This window comes from Lacerta agilis, chromosome 1 (genome assembly GCF_009819535.1).
Source record: "Lacerta agilis isolate rLacAgi1 chromosome 1, rLacAgi1.pri, whole genome shotgun sequence".
Lineage (NCBI taxonomy): Eukaryota > Metazoa > Chordata > Lepidosauria > Squamata > Lacertidae > Lacerta > Lacerta agilis.
Window position 1 is genome coordinate 28643200 of NC_046312.1, and position 18345 is coordinate 28661544.

Here is an 18345-nt window from a genome sequence, read left to right on the forward strand (position 1 = left end):
TTCAGCTGGAATATCATCACTTCCACTGGCCTTGTTGTTAGCAAGGCTTTCTAAGGCCCATTTGACTTCACTCTCCAGGATGTCTGGCTCAAGGTCAGCAACCACACTACCTGGGGTGTATGAGACCTCTATATCTTTCTGGTATAGTTCCTCTGTGTATTCTTGCCACCTCTTCTTGATGTCTTCTGCTTCTGTTAGGTCCTTTCCACTTTTGTCCTTAATTGTGGTAATCTTTGTACGAAATGTTCCTTTCATATCTCCAATTTTCTTGAACAGATCTCTGGTTTTTCCCATTCTGTTATTTTCCTCTATTTCTTTGCATTGCTCGTTTAGAAAGGCCCTCTTGTCTCTCCTTGCTATTCTTTGGAAATCTGCATTCAATTTCCTGTATCTTTCACTATCTCCCTCGCATTTTGCTTGCCTTCTCTCCCCCGCTATTTTTAAGGCCTCATTGGACAGCCACTTTGCTTTCTTGCATTTCTTTTTCATTGGGATGGTTTTCGTTGCTGCCTCCTGTATAATGTTACGAGCCTCCATCCACAGTTCTTCAGGCACTCTATCCACCAAATCTAAGTCCTTAAACCTGTTTTTCACTTCAACTGTGTATTCATAAGGAATTTGATTTAGATTGTATCTTACTGGCCCAGTGGTTTTTCCTACTTTCTTCAGTTTAAGCTGGAATTTTGCTATAAGAAGCTGATGATCAGAGCCACAGTCAGCTCCAGGTCTTGTTTTTGCTGAGTGTATAGAGCTTCTCCATCTTTGGCTGCAGAGAATATAATCAATCTGATTTCGATGTCGCCCATCTGGTGATGTCCATGTGTAGAGTCGTCTCTTGTGTTGTTGGAAAAGAGTGTTTGTGATGACCAGCTTGTTCTCCTGACAGAACTCTATTAGCCTTTGCCCTGCTTCATTTTGAACTCCAAGGCCAAACTTGCCAGTTGTTCCTTTTATCTCTTGACTCCCTACTTTAGCATTCCAATCCCCTATAATGAGAAGAACATCCTTCTTTGGTGTCATTTCTATAAGGTGTTGTAAGTCTTCATAGAATTGGTCAATTTCAGTTTCTTCAGCACTGGAAGTTGGTGCATAAACTTGGATTACTGTGATGTTAAAGGACTGCCTTGGATTCGTATCGAGATCAATCTATCATTTTTGAAATTGCACCCCAGTACAGCTTTTGCCACTCTTTTGTTAACTATGAGGGCCACTCCATTTCTTTTACGGGATTCCTGCCCGCAGTAGTAGATATGATAGTCATCTGAACTGAATTCGCCCATTCCCGTCCATTTTAGTTCACTGATGCCTAGGATGTCAATGTTTATTCTTGCCATCTCATTTTTGACCACATCCAGCTTACCAGGTTCATGGTTCTTACATTCCAGGTTCCTATGCAATACTTTTCTTTACAGCATTGGACTTTCCTTTCGCTTCCAGGCATATCCACAACTGAGCGTCCTTTCGGCTTTGGCCCAGCCGCTTCATCAGCTCTGAATCTACTTGTACTTGTCCTCCGCTCTTCCCCAGTAGCATGTTGGACGCCTTCCGACCTGAGGGGCTCATCTTCCAGCGTCATATCTTTTATATGCCTGTTATCTTTGTCCATGGAGTTTTCTTGGCAGGGATACTGGAGTGGGTTGCCAGTTCCTCCTCCAGGTGGATCACGTTTGGTCCAAACTCTCCACTATGACCTGTCCATCTTGGGTGGCCCTGCACGGCATAGCTCATAGCTTCCCTGAGTAATTCAAGCCCCTTCGCCACGACAAGGCAGTGATCCATGAAGGGGCATCCCAAAATATGCATTTTTAATTTATATTGATACATTTTTAAGTCAATGGGCATACAGCAAAATTAGGAGACGTGCAACCTTCTAATGATAATTAGATAACTGTGACCAACACTTCAGTCTGGGAGGTGATGAGGCCAGTTTGCATCAGAATTCACAGAAACTTAATTCCTCAAGCATCTCTTCTGAAAAACATATCAGCATTGTTACAAACACAAAAAACACAAATTGTTTTTCAAAGCGCAATTGTCCTTCAGTGAGAGAACTTTCCTCCATGTGCTTTGTTCACCTGAAGTATGCAGAAAAGTGGTATTTCTGGCACGGGTAGAAGCAGAATACTCTATAAATACAAAGCCATTAAACCCCATGCAGCCGCAACCTGATCAGGGCCGCCTTTTAATTTCCTGACATGAGCTGGCCACTAACCCAATTACCCAGAATCCCCGGAGGAGTCCTCATCCTTCCCAGGAAGCACAAAGAGAAAGTGCAAGCATATTGCATGGATGTCAGCAGAGCTTTCACTGAAATCAAATATCTTTCAGAAAATGCACAGAATGGAAGTGGGGGTTGGGTTGGGGGGGGGATCCCAGGGAACACTTGAGAAGCAGGGGGCACTTCTCGAATGGTTGTGCTCCATCGAAAGATACTTAAAGAGAAAATAAGAGAGACAAAAAATAGCCCATTCAAATTAATTCTTTATTGTTTTAGCTAGCTGCTTGGATTACAGCAGTCAGTATAACAGAAGTGGATTTAGAGTACTAGAGTGTGCTGTTTTCTGTGTAGTCGCAGTGTAAGAGAAAGGGAATACACTTTTTTTCCTGACACTGGTCCTCTCTGCCTCTAAGAACTATATGGCATGCAGATGTTGAGCAGCTGAAGCAGATCCTAGCAGGGAGGTGTGGTCAATGGGGAAGCATCCAAAATAAAATTAAGCCTTTTGGTGCAGGTGTTAAATCGGAGGGGCCCGGCCCCTGCAAGAGAATGTGTTACAGTGACAGACCCTCCAAGTGACCTTATTTTCCAAGGATAGTACAGTGGTGCTTCGCAAGACGAAATTAATTCGTTCCGCGAGTGTTGTCATATAGCAAAAATTCCGTCTTGCGAAGCACAGTCGGAGGAAGCGCGGTTTTATGGGGGGAAGCAAAATGTTTTCGTTTTGCGAGTCACGGCCATAGGAAAATTCGTCTTGCGAGTCACCCTTTCGTTAGCGAATGCCTTTCGTCCAGCGAGTTTTTCATCTAGCGAGGCATTTGTCTTGCGAGGTACCACTGTACCAGATTTACAGAAGCCATCCCGGTTTCTGATTGATCCTGGAATGTCCTGCTTTTCCTTAGGTCGGACATCTGTATTTTCATTGGAGAAATGTCGGAGGGTATGCAGTGAGCTGTGCTCACAATCTGCTGGATGGAAGGAGGAAATTGCTTGGAGGCTGGAATGAAGGACCTCCTTCGCTGGAGGTATTTAAGCAGAGACAGAACGGCCATATATGAGGGATGCTGTAATTGCACCCTGCACGGTGCAGTGTTGGAACAGATGACTGCTGAGGTCCCTTAAAACTCTAAAATTATATTGTTAAGCTACGCCAAGTAAGAGTGGAAGTCTATTGGAGGGTGGAATTCTGGGAAGGAGTAGCTGGGATTTGCTAGTTAAGGCAATTAGCAGGTTTGGGATTAGGGTAGAAGAAAAATGCGTCATGGATGTTAGAGAAAAGTGGATTGGCTGTGATCACGGAAGTGGTTAATACATTATTTCTCTTAGTTTTGAATTATTTTTGTAAATTCTTGTTGCCTAAGCAGCTTGCCTGGTAATCTTGGGTTCATGATTGGATTGTTGAGTTTTATCTTGTAGAAATATCAAGAGAGAGAAAGGAAATATATTCACTCTCAAATTAAGCTTAATACAGTTAACCTCTTCTCTTGGCCTTTTTAACCCTGTCCTCTTCTGCTAGCTTTTCCTCTTAGTTCGGTGTTTTCTAATCGGTCTCTGCTCACGTGGTTAGATATTTGTTCCTCTCCATTTCCTATGCTTTATTCCTATCTCTGGGAGAGTAAAAAAAGATTTTGAGAGGTGAAGAACCTGGTAACTTGTATTGTTAACACTGCTTGCTAACACAATGAGATAAACGTAATGGAAATATTCTTAGAGTTTCTATGCAATTCAGGGTGGGGGGGCAGGGTCACAGGAAAGGAACTCAAACATGACCTCAAGTCAAGTGTTTTGAAGTGAAACGTAGCAGAAATATTGTTTAGGAAATTCTGAAATACAAATGAATCGGACTTCAGACAGGTCATTATTTAAGAGTAATGATCCAAGACGTTTAAAATTAGAGATTATTGCTCATGATGAGTTTAAGGGGTATAGATATTAAAGCCAGTTCAAGGAAAATTTAAGGACACCTTAACCCCTTGCATCATCCTGCCTTCCTCTCTTCTGTTTTTGATATAAGTTCAGAAAGATGATTTGGATAATACTTTTTAAAGAAAAGCTATACTCTTGAGAGTCTTTTGAAAGCTTTTGCTTATTACCACTATGTCACTACTGTTGTTTTGTACATTTAATAATTTTATAGTTATCTTTTACAATTATTTATAGCCTGCCTTTCAAGATTTAAGTCATTATTTAAGTCATTTATAGACAGCTTTCTATCAACAGTTGTTGAAGCAGTATCCAAGTACATAAGTATACAATAAACACAATCTCTACTACAATTAAAGAAAAAAAAGAAAACCAAAGCACGCAGATATTGAGACTTTTAACAATAATTGTATTGTCAATATCGAGACTTTTAACAATAATTGCATCAATATAAAATTATTAAACGTTTATGCATATATGTGTCCACCTAAACAGGAAAGAATGGTTTTTAAAAAAGCCTCTGGATCTACTTTCTCGCAAGGCTGACCTTAGCCTGAAAAAAACAAATGGGAAATTCCTTGAGAATTTATTTATTTATTTGCCATGCATTTCTGTCACAGCGATTCCTCCTTTGCTGCCTCTACTTCTTGTTTCTCAGAGGTCTTTGCATGCCTGCTCCCTTCCAGCCCTTCCCAAATAAAGGCTTTTCCCTGGAGGGAAAATGACAACAGAATTCTACTGATCGCACAGGCTAAAGATAACCCGCCAGTGTTTAGCTGTGTGTGTGTGTGTGTGTGTGTGTGTGTGTGTGCTAAGCAATGCCCATGCCTGCTAACCCAAACCACCCGAGCTGCCTGATGCAGAATAAATGGACAAAACAGTATTTTTCTGCACCAACGCTTTGTAAGGTCACAATCGCAAGAGAATGACCTCAGTGCATGATCAGAAACATGCAATTTGATCTAAGAAAGCCTCATTCAAAGAATTCACATTTGAAATGTGACCTCGCTTACTGTCATTTTAAGTCTCTCGTCTCCCTGCCCCCCCCCCCCAACAGATAAAATACTACCGGTAGTCGAGTTTGAAGAGCCAAACAACTCTATTGTTTTCCAACATGCAAGATTCCAACTTTCAGCAATCTTTGAAATATTTCCTACTGGGTGAATTTCATATTTTAGAATTCTGAGAATATTGTTGTTGTTATTATTATTATTATTATTATTATTATTATTATTATTATTATTTTGCCCATCAAAAGATCTCAGGGCAGTTTGCAGGGGGGGGGGGAAGAGTGATATGTTTATTAAAGTAACATTACAAAGTCTTCCCTTGACTTTACCAGTTCAGACTGTAGGAGGAGTTACCTCTCTAGTTATACCAATGCAGCACATCAAATAGAAATGCACTAGGCTATGCCTGTTCCTGATGTACTGGTTTTTTCCATATTCAAGGAGGGCACTGTTGCTGCTTTTAACACGGGGGGGGGGCACTCAAAAATATCACCCTCCACTTGGCAGTCTGAAATGCTGTCTACTAAATGATTTTGCTGGATGTGTAGCTCAGTTTTAAGGTTTTCAGTTCCTAGACTAGACTGATCCTATCATCATGTATCAGATATATATATATATATATATATATATATATATATATATATACATACATACACACACACACACACACACACACACACACATACAGTACCAATTAATTTCTAGGCAAAGGTATCTTTAAGAAATAAAGACTAACCAGGATGCCATTTATCTGGCCCTCAGAGCCATCACTACATGCAATAGTGGATGCTAGGGTAGGGCTATCTGACCTGGCAGATGTGTTACTGATGCTTTCTGGGAGGGAGAATGGGTGGGGGCAAGGCAGTAGGGAGGTTGGTGCCATATGAACCAATAGAGTGTTCCTGTTCACAGTCTCCTTGCCCCTCCCCTCTCCCTCTCAATAAGCAGCAGCGACTCCACCACCAGGTGGTCAGGTTAAGTCCCTCCCCACAACTCACTGGCTATTTGGCAACCAACGCAGAACTAGAATTGTACAACTTAAGATGTCAAGGACAAATGGAAGCATCAGCTCCATAGGCATGTTGAGCTGCAGATCCCAACCTCTGACAACCAAATGGATGAAACGGTGGCAAATCCTTGTAGGTATAAAGATGGTTAACTACAGGTAAGAAAGCTAGCATGTTAAAACACGTGTGCGCTGGGCTTATATATCAGGTTTGACATGGAAAGTTTCCCACACTGTGTTTTATCCACATGCTGTAGTGAGTTTCCACTCTGCAGTGTCATGAGGGAAGAAACTGAGATGGCCCGGCGCACATGCATTCCCTGAGTTGCACTGCATTGATTAGGGCTCTCTTAAGCAAAGTGGCCAGGATATCTGAGAAACCTATTGATTGCTCACTCTGCTCCCTTCCTGCCTCTGTTTCTCAATCGCTTTCTGCATTGCCATAACAAACCCCCAGTGCTGGGTACAGCACAAGGATAGTCTTTCACAGTCTTTAAGGATACATTTGGAGCCTTCCTCTCCACCTTCCCCCCCCTTCCCGCCCCCATCACCACAACCTGACAAAGACAGTCTCTATTTCTGGCAAATCTTGCCTTTTGGGTTTGTGCCCAAAAGGTCTTCTTAGGCTGCAATCTGATCCCTGCTTACCGGGATGTAAGACCCACTGAATTCAATAGGACTTAGTTCTGAGCAGACATGGTTAGGATTGCACCACTAGTGTGTGAGCTCTATCACACAGCTCCTAACCAAAGTCCTACCTAAAGAGGATGAAGAAGGAAGCTTCTTGGGTGGGGAAAGAAACTGCATGGACTAGACTGCTGCTCACTTCTTCTTCCTTCCCCAAAGCCCTTGCAACTCATCTGAGGCTCAGGAGAGCGTACAGCCATTGTCAGATGGGCTTCAGACAGACAGCAAGGGTCTTTAAGCTTGTAACCAGCAACAGACAACAACTCTGCCAGTAAGTTTGAGGGAGAAGCAGATGTTTGCTGATGCTAAAAAGAAGAGAAGCTAGAGGCAGATGCCTGGAAATATCCAACAAACTTGTTTAGAGACTTTCTGGAGTAATGTTGAGTCATGATTTCAGTAACTACTGGATTCGTTAGACACGCGAGCTCCAAATAAATCTAACTGCGCTATGATGGCAAAAATGACCTTACAGTAACTTCAAAAAAAAGACAACTCCCAATTATATTATTTCGCTTTGGGCACTTCGGAGATGACATTGTGCTCAGCTTGACTCTATTTTTAGTGTGTGTGAAAATGCCCCAAAGAACAAAACACCAAACGGGGAATCTCGTTATCCCTTTGTTAAGAAGATCTGTGTTTTCACTGGGATTTTCACCAAAACTTTATAGTAAGTGACTGGTAATAGATCACAAAAGAAAATCAAGGTTTTTAAAAACTAGAAAATAAGAAGAGAGCTATCTTCTATAACTGCCAGAATTGTTCTCACAGTCTGATGTGATCCTGACATCTCTGGAGATGGCAAAAGCACATTGTATCTCTTTCAAAACAGCAAGCAGCAGAGAATTATTTAATGTGGTATTTGGAAGTGTTGGTGATAGGGGACAATATGACGAATGGGATCCTGGAAGGAGAAAAATATTACTTTGAATATCAAGGCTCTCTTCTGATCAGTATGAGGTACTTCTCAAGGGAAGCACTTGGAACTTGTAAGGTTGACCTGGATATAATACTAGAAAAATGTGCACTTGGGAACAACCCTGCATTGACTGGGAGACTGAATGGATGATCTAAGAGAGCCAGAGGTAGGAAGAGCCAATGAACCCTTCATAAACTAAAATCCCCAGCCAATTCTGCATCTCTGTGCTGAAAGTCAAACAATTTTGGATTTGTTCTTCCTAGAAAATTGCTGACTCCTTGGAGACTAAATACCATAAAACTATTTTTTATTGCCTTTATTGGGCTTTTTTTAAGCCATTGTATGGACTGAATTCCTTTTCTTCTCCAAATAATACTACTGCAGATGATAATAATAATAGTAAAAACAATTGCTGCAATGATTGTTGCTAGTAGTTGCAGACTTTATAGCAGTAACAATAGTTCATGGCTACCTGCATACATATGTATATTATCATAGGATGGAACTAGAAATGATCATGCACTCATAGCTGCTGTAAAAAGCAGCAGCTCTGTCCTCTGTTTCTCCCCCCCCCCCCAAGTCTGGTAACAAGTAATAACAGGATGCCACTGCTCTGAGAGTTTTCCTGCTCTCTTTCATTGGCTGACACTAGTGTGGGTAAGGAACCACAGTGGTGTCACATTGTGAGTTTTGCATTAATAGAAGTTAATGGAGCAGTTTTGTAGGAGGAGACAAGGGGCAGCTATAAACATCTAGTTCCAGCCACAGTCTCTCTCACCAGTATGGTGCCTGTATTACTGGTGTGGAAACAATGAGAGGAAGTCGGGGAGATGATGGGATATCACCACGGCTTTTTCCCCAGCTGCAACTCAACAGAACTCGGTTCTAGCACCTCTCAGGTGGGTGCCATTGCCTCTTTCTAGAAAAATAGCACTGGATATCACCCTGTGTCTAGACAAGCAGCAGCAATCCGAGGTCCTGGCAACAGGCATGTCCTAAATCACTACTATTAATGGTTGCACATTATAATATGATTACATGTTCAATTAAAGCAGTGTGCATTTGGAGCTGTGTATTTCTAAATTTCAGTGCTGCAAAGCCCATATGAGATAAAGAACTGGACCCCAAGTGGATGCTGGAATGAACGTGGTTGAAGCGGTAAAGGAAAAGAGCAAATCAGAGTAAGTAAAATGGAAGGATCCGTGGGACCCAGAGAGAGTTCATCTTTCCCGGCTTCCGAAGGACAACACACCGATAGGTCACTCCACCACCTTCAAAGCAGGCTAATTTCTCTCTCTGAATCCATCACCATCCTAATCTAAAAGCAAGGTCATGAAGGGTCACAGGCCTGAGCTCACCAATGTCAGGAGAAGCTCCAGTCGAGAGAGAGAGAGTGAGCGAGAGGCAGAAATTTAACCTCAGATAAGATCTGTCAATCAAAGGGCAAAACAGGGTTTAAAATCTACATTACTAACAGCACTAGCTTTTATCACTCTTGCAACACCTCAGAGGAAAGCGCTATGGCTTCCAATTCATCTCTGGCTTCCACAGATGGCAGCCTGCCTGCTTTGGCTGAAATGTGCTGGGCTGGAGCACTCTCCAGTGCTGATATCCTTTCAGTGTGGGTTAGGCTGTGAGGCAAGCTGTGCTTTTCCAAGTAACATCGATGCAGAGAGTTACAAGTGCTACATTTCCTCCCTATCCCCCCCCCATCCTTCCATTCTGGAGGGGAGCCCAGGGAAATGAAGCTTTGAAGCCAATCCATAAGAATGTGTTTAATTGCCATTGAATTCCCAGTGGCGCACCTTGAATGATGGATGGAGGGGGCGGGAGGAGAGGAGCACAAGGGGATGAGCCAAGCACTGTTCAGACAACACTGAGCAGATCAATAGGTGGGGTGAGATGGTGGGCTGAGCACTGCAGGGCAAAGGAGACCACCTGCACAGGAACAAAGGCCTCTCTCCAGCCAGGGATGTTTATCTCCTCTCAGAACAAATGGACTATGATCAAACTTTCTTCCCAGTCGTGCCTAGGGATGGGTGTGTGTGTGTGTGAATTAGATTCAGTTTGCATTAGAAGACGAACCAGCATAACACACACTTTCCTGAAACAATACGAGAACCAAAACACAACCTCCTTTCAAAATTCACACTTCTCCAGGTTTTGTAATGCAGTTCTCTGGTCAAGTAATATGTACCAAAATGCATATAACGGAGTTTGTGTGTGCATTAAAATGCATGTATTAGAGCAGGTGGACACATACAAAAATGCATTCTATGAGGGGAAAATGCTTTGCAAAAATGTTTATAGTAGGTGAGACTTGCATTACAAGGCAAATGAGTTTTCACAAGGACTAAAAAAAAACAAAACCCCACCAACTGATATGGGACTGAAATGGACAGGTTCACTCAACTCTTCTCATTCCAACACCACATTCTTCTGCAAACACCCTAATGTTCAGTGCACAGTTCTGTTTTTACATGTATGGAATCTTATAGCTTGTAGCATGCCACTTCTGTAAATATTTCTTATAAAATAAATGTGTACAAATAAATGGAGAATGAAAGGAATGATTCTTCAGCCATTTTTAAGTGCCTATAAAGAAAGAGGAAGAGAATGCCACTGCTCAGATGACTCCCCCCCTTTTTTTTAAAGGAAAAGGCATTTTTCACACGTGGAAAAGGCATTTTTCATGCGTGGGAAATAAGTCAAGTGCAACCCCTCGGAGGAAGGTCCCCAATGGAACAAAAATATCAATGCAAACAACACAATCGACTAAAAAAGACAGCAACATATTGTGTTGGGAGCTACGGCACCATCTGCACATATCCATCAGTGCTGGAGTCCTACATTCTCACCCAAATGCCATCTTCTAAGTCCCTTCTCTGGGTCCCTCCACATTCTGAGATTAGGCAGGCCACAGAGAAATATTGGATTTTTTTCAGGTGTGGTACCCAAAACTGTGGAATGCTCTCCTCAGATTGGATTGGGAATGTTAAGTTTTCCCAGTGCTGGGCAAATACCCTTTTATTTGCCAAAGCACCTCAAAACACATTTCCAGTTTTTGTGTGGAAGCTGACCCAGGAGGTCTGAAATTGAAGGTTGGGACACCAACTCTTTTAAACAAACCAGCGAAACATGCATAACTGCAGTTAAGCACATATGCATTCTTCACACCTGACTGTGGTGTGTTAGGTTTAAAGATTTGCCTGCTTTTAACATTTTCAGTCAGGTCAGGAACAGAATTTCACTTTAACACAACTGGCATGTCACTGTGTTCCTCCCCTAGGTCACTCAGAATTCGAACCAACTTCAGCTGCTTCCCTCCCTCACATCAAAAGCAGCATAATCTGGCCTCAGTCGGAGAGAGGTGAGGGTTTTTTAGGTGTTGGCAAATCGACAGAAGTCATGCACCTGGTTCGCCTTACCTTCTTTCAGCATCCCCACTTTGAGGCATTTCATGAAACGACACGCCTGGCAGGATTTGCGCCTCCGTTTTGTGATTTCACACTCATTGGTCGCTGGGCAGCTGTATTCAATGTTCCCTGCGAAGAAAAAGAGGGGCTCACTAAGGACTAGCACCAATAGAAGGTGAATATGACTGCAGGGTATTATGCCCTCAGAAGTGTTGTTCCAACAACAAAAAAGGAATCACTACGTTGACCAGTGCCATTGTTACACGAGCCCTACTACAAATGGGCAGGTGTTTTTGATTTCTCACTTGTTTCTCATTTTCCCAGTCCTAAATTTAATTCTCTGCATTCCCCATCAGTTTCAGGTTTCCTTATGAAAAAGAAAAGTCCCTGTGAAGATTCTTCGGCATCTTAGTATGAATGTCCTCTAATTATTTCTAATAGGCATATGTTTGTATGCACTTCGCCTAATATGCAACATTTCTGCAAAGCAATTTCCCTTAATATCATGCATTCTCGCATGCCATTTTCACTAACGTGCATTTTTATGCATGCATTTATCGCTGAATGTGTGTGATTGTACACATTACTTGGCCGGAGAACTGCGTTGTAAAATTCAAAGAAGTGCAGATTTGAAGGATGGCTATTTTTCGGTTCTTGTATTGTTCCAGGAAATGCAAATTAGGTAGTACATGAAAACTGAATCAAATTTCTTTCCCACTCCTAGTTCCTGAAAGAAGGCTTAATCTACATTTAAAAATGAAGGGGGGGGGTCAGAAATTTATAAATTCATGAATAGTGAGGGTGAGGTGGCAGAGGAAGAACAGTGAAGATGAAGATTCTAGAAGAGATTTCTTGCAGATACGGTTCTGACATTACTCTTTCATATATGCAGAAATGCAGAAACAGAAACACACACACACACACACACACACACACACACGGCATGTCTTTTCAAAGCACTTTGAGAAGAGTAATCTAATCAGTGGATATGGTCTCGAACCAAAGTTTATTCATGCATAGGGGGGGGGGAAATGTACTGAGATGACCTTAAACAAGTCACCATCCTGCAGTCTTAGTACATCACCTCCTAACTTTGGATAATCTTTCTTACATGGTCCATACTGGAATGAATGAAGCTGGGTTGAGATATGACTTGGACCATAGGGCTGCTATTAAAAGCAACTGCGCCCTGCCATTCAGTTGTTGTTGTTTTTTGGCAAAAATGTGATGCAACATCACATAGTTCCATCCTTGCACCACAGCATTATGGCTGATGCTGGAGAATGCAGGAAATAATGGCATGATGATGTATGTCAGTCATTTCCTTAATGACATACAAGGAGAGGAAGAAAACTCAACATGGGTTGCCATTTTTGGCAGCGGCCCATTACATACAGGCATAGCCTTCTGGTTCTGAAATGAGCTAAGGACTGAAATTGCTACTTGTTTTTTAAACGAATAATTATCACGCTGCCAAACAGCAGGGAACTAGTTAACTCCTGGGGCTTATTAAGGAACACTGTAAACCCCAACGATGCTGACTCTGAGCCTGCCTGCCTTATGAAAGGGTTTCACCTTCAGAGTATTATCTTTTAAGACCCACATCCTGACAGTCAACACCAACGTGAGACAGTTTCATTTCTCTGATGCCCTTCTGCATGCTCACACAGCCCTGCCACCACATGGTTAGATTCAGGAGCTCGGAGAGCAGTACCAGCTGCTTCCATTCAGTCTATACCCTGGCATTGCACAGCGCCTGAATTTCAATAGCCAAGGAAGTATCAAATATCTCTAAAAGCTGGAAATTGAAATTCAAGCTTGATCTTAGTTAACAAATGAACTGTAGTAGCAAGGCAGGTACACCCAGCCAGCCACAGAACCCCTGCTTTTCTGCAGTGCCACCCCTCACCCAAACACACACATACACAAGAATAATAGAATTATAGAACTGCAGAGTTGGAAGGGACCTGGAAAGCACAGTAGGTTTGTCTGTTTTGCATTCCTTTGTTTAAATCACCCGTTTCTCACTTTCAAATGCAAGGGTACAATTCCTTCAGAGCAAACCTACAGTTTTATCCATCTTCAGGTAACAAAGAATTTAAAAAATAAATAAATCTGGTGTCAAGAATCAGCCAGCAATGTGCTTTGTGACCTGCACATCCTTTTATCAAACTTTGTACCAAGTCACAAACAAAAAACTGCTCTGGTGCATTAATGTTGTCCCTGACTAAAAGGGAGGAACTATGAAAGTATCCGATAAACCTTAATGCCATCAGATCACCTTGTATTGTGTCTGATAGTAAGAGCAATGTGCTGCAATGAATGGGTGCAGATAGGCTTAAGCAGCAAAACCCCCTCTTTCTCTCTTCTTTAGAGTAAGCACAGGTAAAAGAAGGTAGCAGTCAACCTCATTCAAGATAAGCAACTCTTGCTCTGTTGTTGTGTTGTGTTGTTGTGTTGTTGTTCTATTCCTCCCCACCACCACCTCCCACTACTTCCCCAATTTCTTTTATGGGTCCTGAGGCTGCCTGCCAACAGGACAGAACCACTCATGCTGCCTTGCAATTTCTGTAAGTGCCCTGTGATAAAGTGATGAGATTAACTCATTGGGATTCCAACAGCCTTCCCACCGGCTGGCAGTCATGCTGCCACTTCAGTCACTGTGGACTTGGGGCGATCTGGCAGCCGGCGCCGAAAGAGTTCCAGGGTCTTCAGAAGCCAGTGGAGGAACCTGCACACGCAAATGAGCAGCAGCAAAAGATGCACACATGCATGCGTGCATGCATGCTCACACATGTGCACGAGAGTATGCATGTCACTCATCCTCTTGACCATGCATAATTGAGGGGAATGACTTCAAAGAGTGGGCTAGCTAGGAGATCCAGGGCTTGAACAGGACATAATCTTGAAAGCAACCCAGGACTTTGTGTGCTTAGATCTCAGAGCCCTCTTTGGCGCAGAACGGAACAGAGATACGCAACATCAGCAGCCTTGGGGGTTGACAGACAGCATGCGGCCCCTGGATTGGCCAGGGTTGCTATAAATATTGAGAGCTCAACCTCTTATCCTTTCCCTATGAACAAGAGCAGAACCTGCATCCTGCTATTTTCTAGCTCCCATTCCCAGAATTCAGGAGTAGGGTATTGGGGATAGTATCAGCATCCTCAGACAGATGGCAGGGCTCCTGCATCTCAGCAGAACCTACTGATGCCCACTCTGCCCCATCCACACCCTCCGTATGGGAGGTGCCTGCCATTTAAAATTACCCCTAATTTGCATTGCTCTGTGGTATTGTGGAAAACATGTTTTTTATTTATTTATTCTGTATTGCTTTGTTCTGACTGTAAGCCACGTTGTAACAGTTAGAAAGATGGAGTGTAAATTAGGAGTGTGCATCAGTTCAAGGTGGGTCACAAATAACAAGGTGAGTTGGAATCCATACAGGCACACACTCAAGTTGGATCAGCAGCTCCCTAATGTCTTGTGTCACTCTGTAATTTCTGTACCTCCTGTATTTCTATGTTTCTTTAAGGCGTTGGGCTTTGCAAGAAGTGAGGCTGTACAAAATGCCTGCCAAGCACCGAGGAGCTCTGGATTTTGTTGTAGTTGTTAAAGCACAGAAGCAGACCATTTTAAAAACAAGACAAAAGCTTCATTTGAGGTTGTTGTGTGTGGTCCCCCCCCAAAAAAAACCTACATTGCGCTGTTTTAACAAAACAAAACAAAAAAGAGCTCTTTGGAACTCTCCAGGCAACATTTGGACAGCCTCACATTGTAAGGTCTACTGGAAGAAACAAACAAGGAAGGAAAGGAAAAGGAAGGAAAGGAAAGGAAAGGAAAAAGGAAAGGAAAAAGGAAAAGGAAGGAAAGGGGGAAAGGAAAGGAAAGGAAAAAAGGGAGGGGAAAGGAAAAAAAAAAAAAAAGAAAGAAAAGGAAAGGAAAAAGGAAGGAGAAAGGAAAGGAAAGGAAAGGAAAAGGAGGAAAGGAAAGGAAAGGAAAAAAAAGGAAAGGAAAGGAAAAGGAAAGGAAAGGAAAAAGGAAAGGAAAGGAAAGGAAAGGAAAAAAAAAAAAAAAAGGAAAGGAAAGGAAAAAGGAAAAAGGGAAAAAGGAAAGGAAAGGAAAAAAAAGGAAAGGAAAGGAAAAAAAAAGGAAAGGAAAAGGAAAGGAAAGGAAGAAAAAAGGAAAGGAGGAAGGAAGGAAAAGGAAAGGAAAGGAAAGGAAAGGAAAGGCTGGTGTGAAGCTACAACACTGGTTTGTTTGTTTTTTAGCGTACTACCAACAAGACACACCACTCACCCGCCTCTTAATTATCATATGACTTGGAAGAACATGAGACAAGTCTCCAGTCTGATGCCCCCTGCCTCCTGGGAATCATAAAGAAAAGCGAGTCCCCTTTACTTCCTCAGAAAGCCACTACACCTTTTCATCCACAATTTGGCAAATTTAACCCACTCTGGAGGGTTCCCAGGCTTGTAAATTTCATCCACTTTGGCCAAAAGGGAAAAAAAACGTACAGCCTGTTTTGGATTTCCTATTCTGCTGAATGGAGAACACAGACCTCATTTTACACAGAATGGATTGGAACCCAAATTACAGAATCAAAGTGAAGAGAGCAAAGGACAACCCAGAAACAGATGGATTTTGTTTTAATGCACAAAAGCAGATGCAAGGTGAAGCTTGGGGCCTATTTTCACCCCTAAATGTGAGGAAAATAAAATAAATGAAATGAAAGATGGTCCGTTTCCCATAATTCCATACAGAGAGGCTACAAGGGGGGGGGGGTCTTTGTGATTAACTAAAATAGAAGTACTCTATCCCATAACCACTCAGCACAGAACACTTTGCTGCAGTCACTTTCAGAGTGGTCCACCAGAAAGCCCTTCTCTGGAAGAGGGGGAGGCTCAAACTTATTCTTCTTGGGGAGAACATATACATCAGGTCTTAACTTTGGAATAGCTACCCCTGCCCCCCCCCACCCCAACAGAAACCACAAGAGCATTTGGTTCCATTTTACATCCTCTAATTCAAAAGTCCTCTTTCTGTCAGGACTGAACAGCATTTGGCTGCTGCTGCAGAAGCACACAGCTCTTGATGTACGTTCAACAACTGTTACAGTGAAGTGACTGCCAGCTATTGTTAGGAGGCATTTCCTGGTTCTGTAGCATCGGCTGATGAATAATTTACCATAACTCTGTATTAATGCATCTTCTGTCATTCGCTCCCCCCGACACACACATTTTGAAGTGGTAATAGGTGCTAAGGGATATACGGCTGAATATAAATGAGAACCTTGAGGGTGTCCAATGATCCTATCTCACAGGACTGCTAACATGTTAACAGCTGAAAGCCATGGAAATCGACACTGGCCCTTCTTTGTAAAGTTGCTGCGCACGACTTCGCTGTCACAAGCAAAAATAAGGGTCACCCATAATAACAACAAACATGACAGGCATGAGGATGCACTTACTTTAAATGAACAAGGCCCTGGAAGTCTCAGGGTTGAAAGAGACGTGATACAGGAGATCTGTGTTCGAATCTTCCCCAACCCCCTTTAAAGCAGCCATTGGAGGCTCCAGTTTTGATCAGAGCAGTGGCAGGAGGGCAGTGCAGCTCTTACATATTTTTATTGTATGGCAGTATACAAATATTTTTATAAATAAATAAATTCAGTGCTTGTCACAGAATCATAGAATTGTAGAGTTGGAAGACTCTAGGATCATCTAGAATCATCCAGTCCAACCCCTGCAATGCTAATATTTCAAATATAGCATCCATGATAGCTGGCCACCCAACCTCTGCTTAAAAACCTCCAATGAAAGAGAGTCTACCACCTTTCCAAGGGAATCCTTTCCACTCTCAAACAGCTCTTACGGTCAGAAGTTCTTCCTGATGTTTAGTCAGAATCTCCTTTCCTGTCACTTGAAGCCATTGGTTTGGGTCCTACCCTCCACAGCAGGAGAAAACAAGCTTGCTCCATTTTGCATGTGACAGCCCTGTAGATACATGCAGGTGGCTATCATTTCTCCTCTCAGTCACCTCTTATTGGGGCTAAACACACCCAGCTCCCTCAACTGTTCCTCACAGGGTTTGATTTCCAGACCCATTCCAGCTTATCACATCCTTCTTAAACTGTGGTGCCCAGAACTGAATACAGTACACCAGGTGTGGTCTGACCAAGGCAGAATAAAGTGGGACTATTACCCTTAATGGGGACACTATACTTCTTGATGCAGCCTAGAAGATCCTTTTCACATGTACACTGGTTGCTACTGACCCAAATGGTAAGGACTGCAAAGCATTTCATTTTTCATTTTTCACTTGGATACCCTGCAGCCTGACTCCACATTCACCAAGAGTCTCACTGTCATCTCTCACCCTTTTCTAAAAACATAACACTCCCCGGATCTTATTTCAGTTATTGGGAAACATACTACAACAGCTTCTACTTGCAAACCAAAGAACCCATTGTCGTCACATTGGCCCCCTTGCTTGCATCCCTTCTCCCAGGCCCCGTACCTTGAATTGTCCTCTTGAAGAAGGCTTTGCATGCTTCACATGATGCCACTCCATAATGGTACCCGGATGCAATGTCCCCGCACACTAGGCACAGCCTCTTGGGGATGGCGTTCAGCATATACTCGCACTTGGTGGGTGAGTCTTCCATGATGGCGCTGGCGCAGTCGTCGTACCGTTTGCGGCAGGGCCCTCCGCCGATCCCTGCACTGCTGAACATGGGTGGTGAATTGGGGTGGCCACCTATAGTGATGCCATAGCCACCGCTGGCGTCGGATGAACCACTTGGGCTGTGATGGCTGATGGCGTCGATGCCGGAAGATGGGCTGGATGGCTCAGTTTTGATGAAGGATCCACACTGGAGGTGAGGTGCCGCTCATCTGTGGACATTCTGCCTAACAGCCTGTGGGTAGGAAGCACAGGAACCTATTAGCTGATAGGAGGAAAGCCACATGGAACTGGAACAGAATCTGCTTCAACATTTCATTGTTAAAAAGTACTTTTCCAAAAGAAACCAGAGTCCTTTTTGTCGGGGATAATTCAGACTGGAATTCCCAGGTGTCAAAAAAGGTGGTTTATGTATGCCACTACTACGGCCTGTGTTTTGTTAGCCCAAAATGGAAAACGAGCGAGGTCCCAACTAAAGAAGAGTGGCA

The 18345-nt window shown here is 42.9% G+C and overlaps 1 protein-coding gene across 1 annotated transcript in view; it reads right to left on the reverse strand.

The window, feature by feature from the left end:
- ESRRB (estrogen related receptor beta) overlaps positions 1-18345 on the reverse strand; it is a 100980-nt gene that overhangs the window by 20096 nt on the left and 62539 nt on the right. The window contains 3 exon segments of the mRNA XM_033142376.1: positions 11189-11305; positions 17693-18049; positions 18052-18092. Of these exon segments, the coding sequence (XP_032998267.1) occupies positions 11189-11305; positions 17693-18049; positions 18052-18092 (515 nt within the window).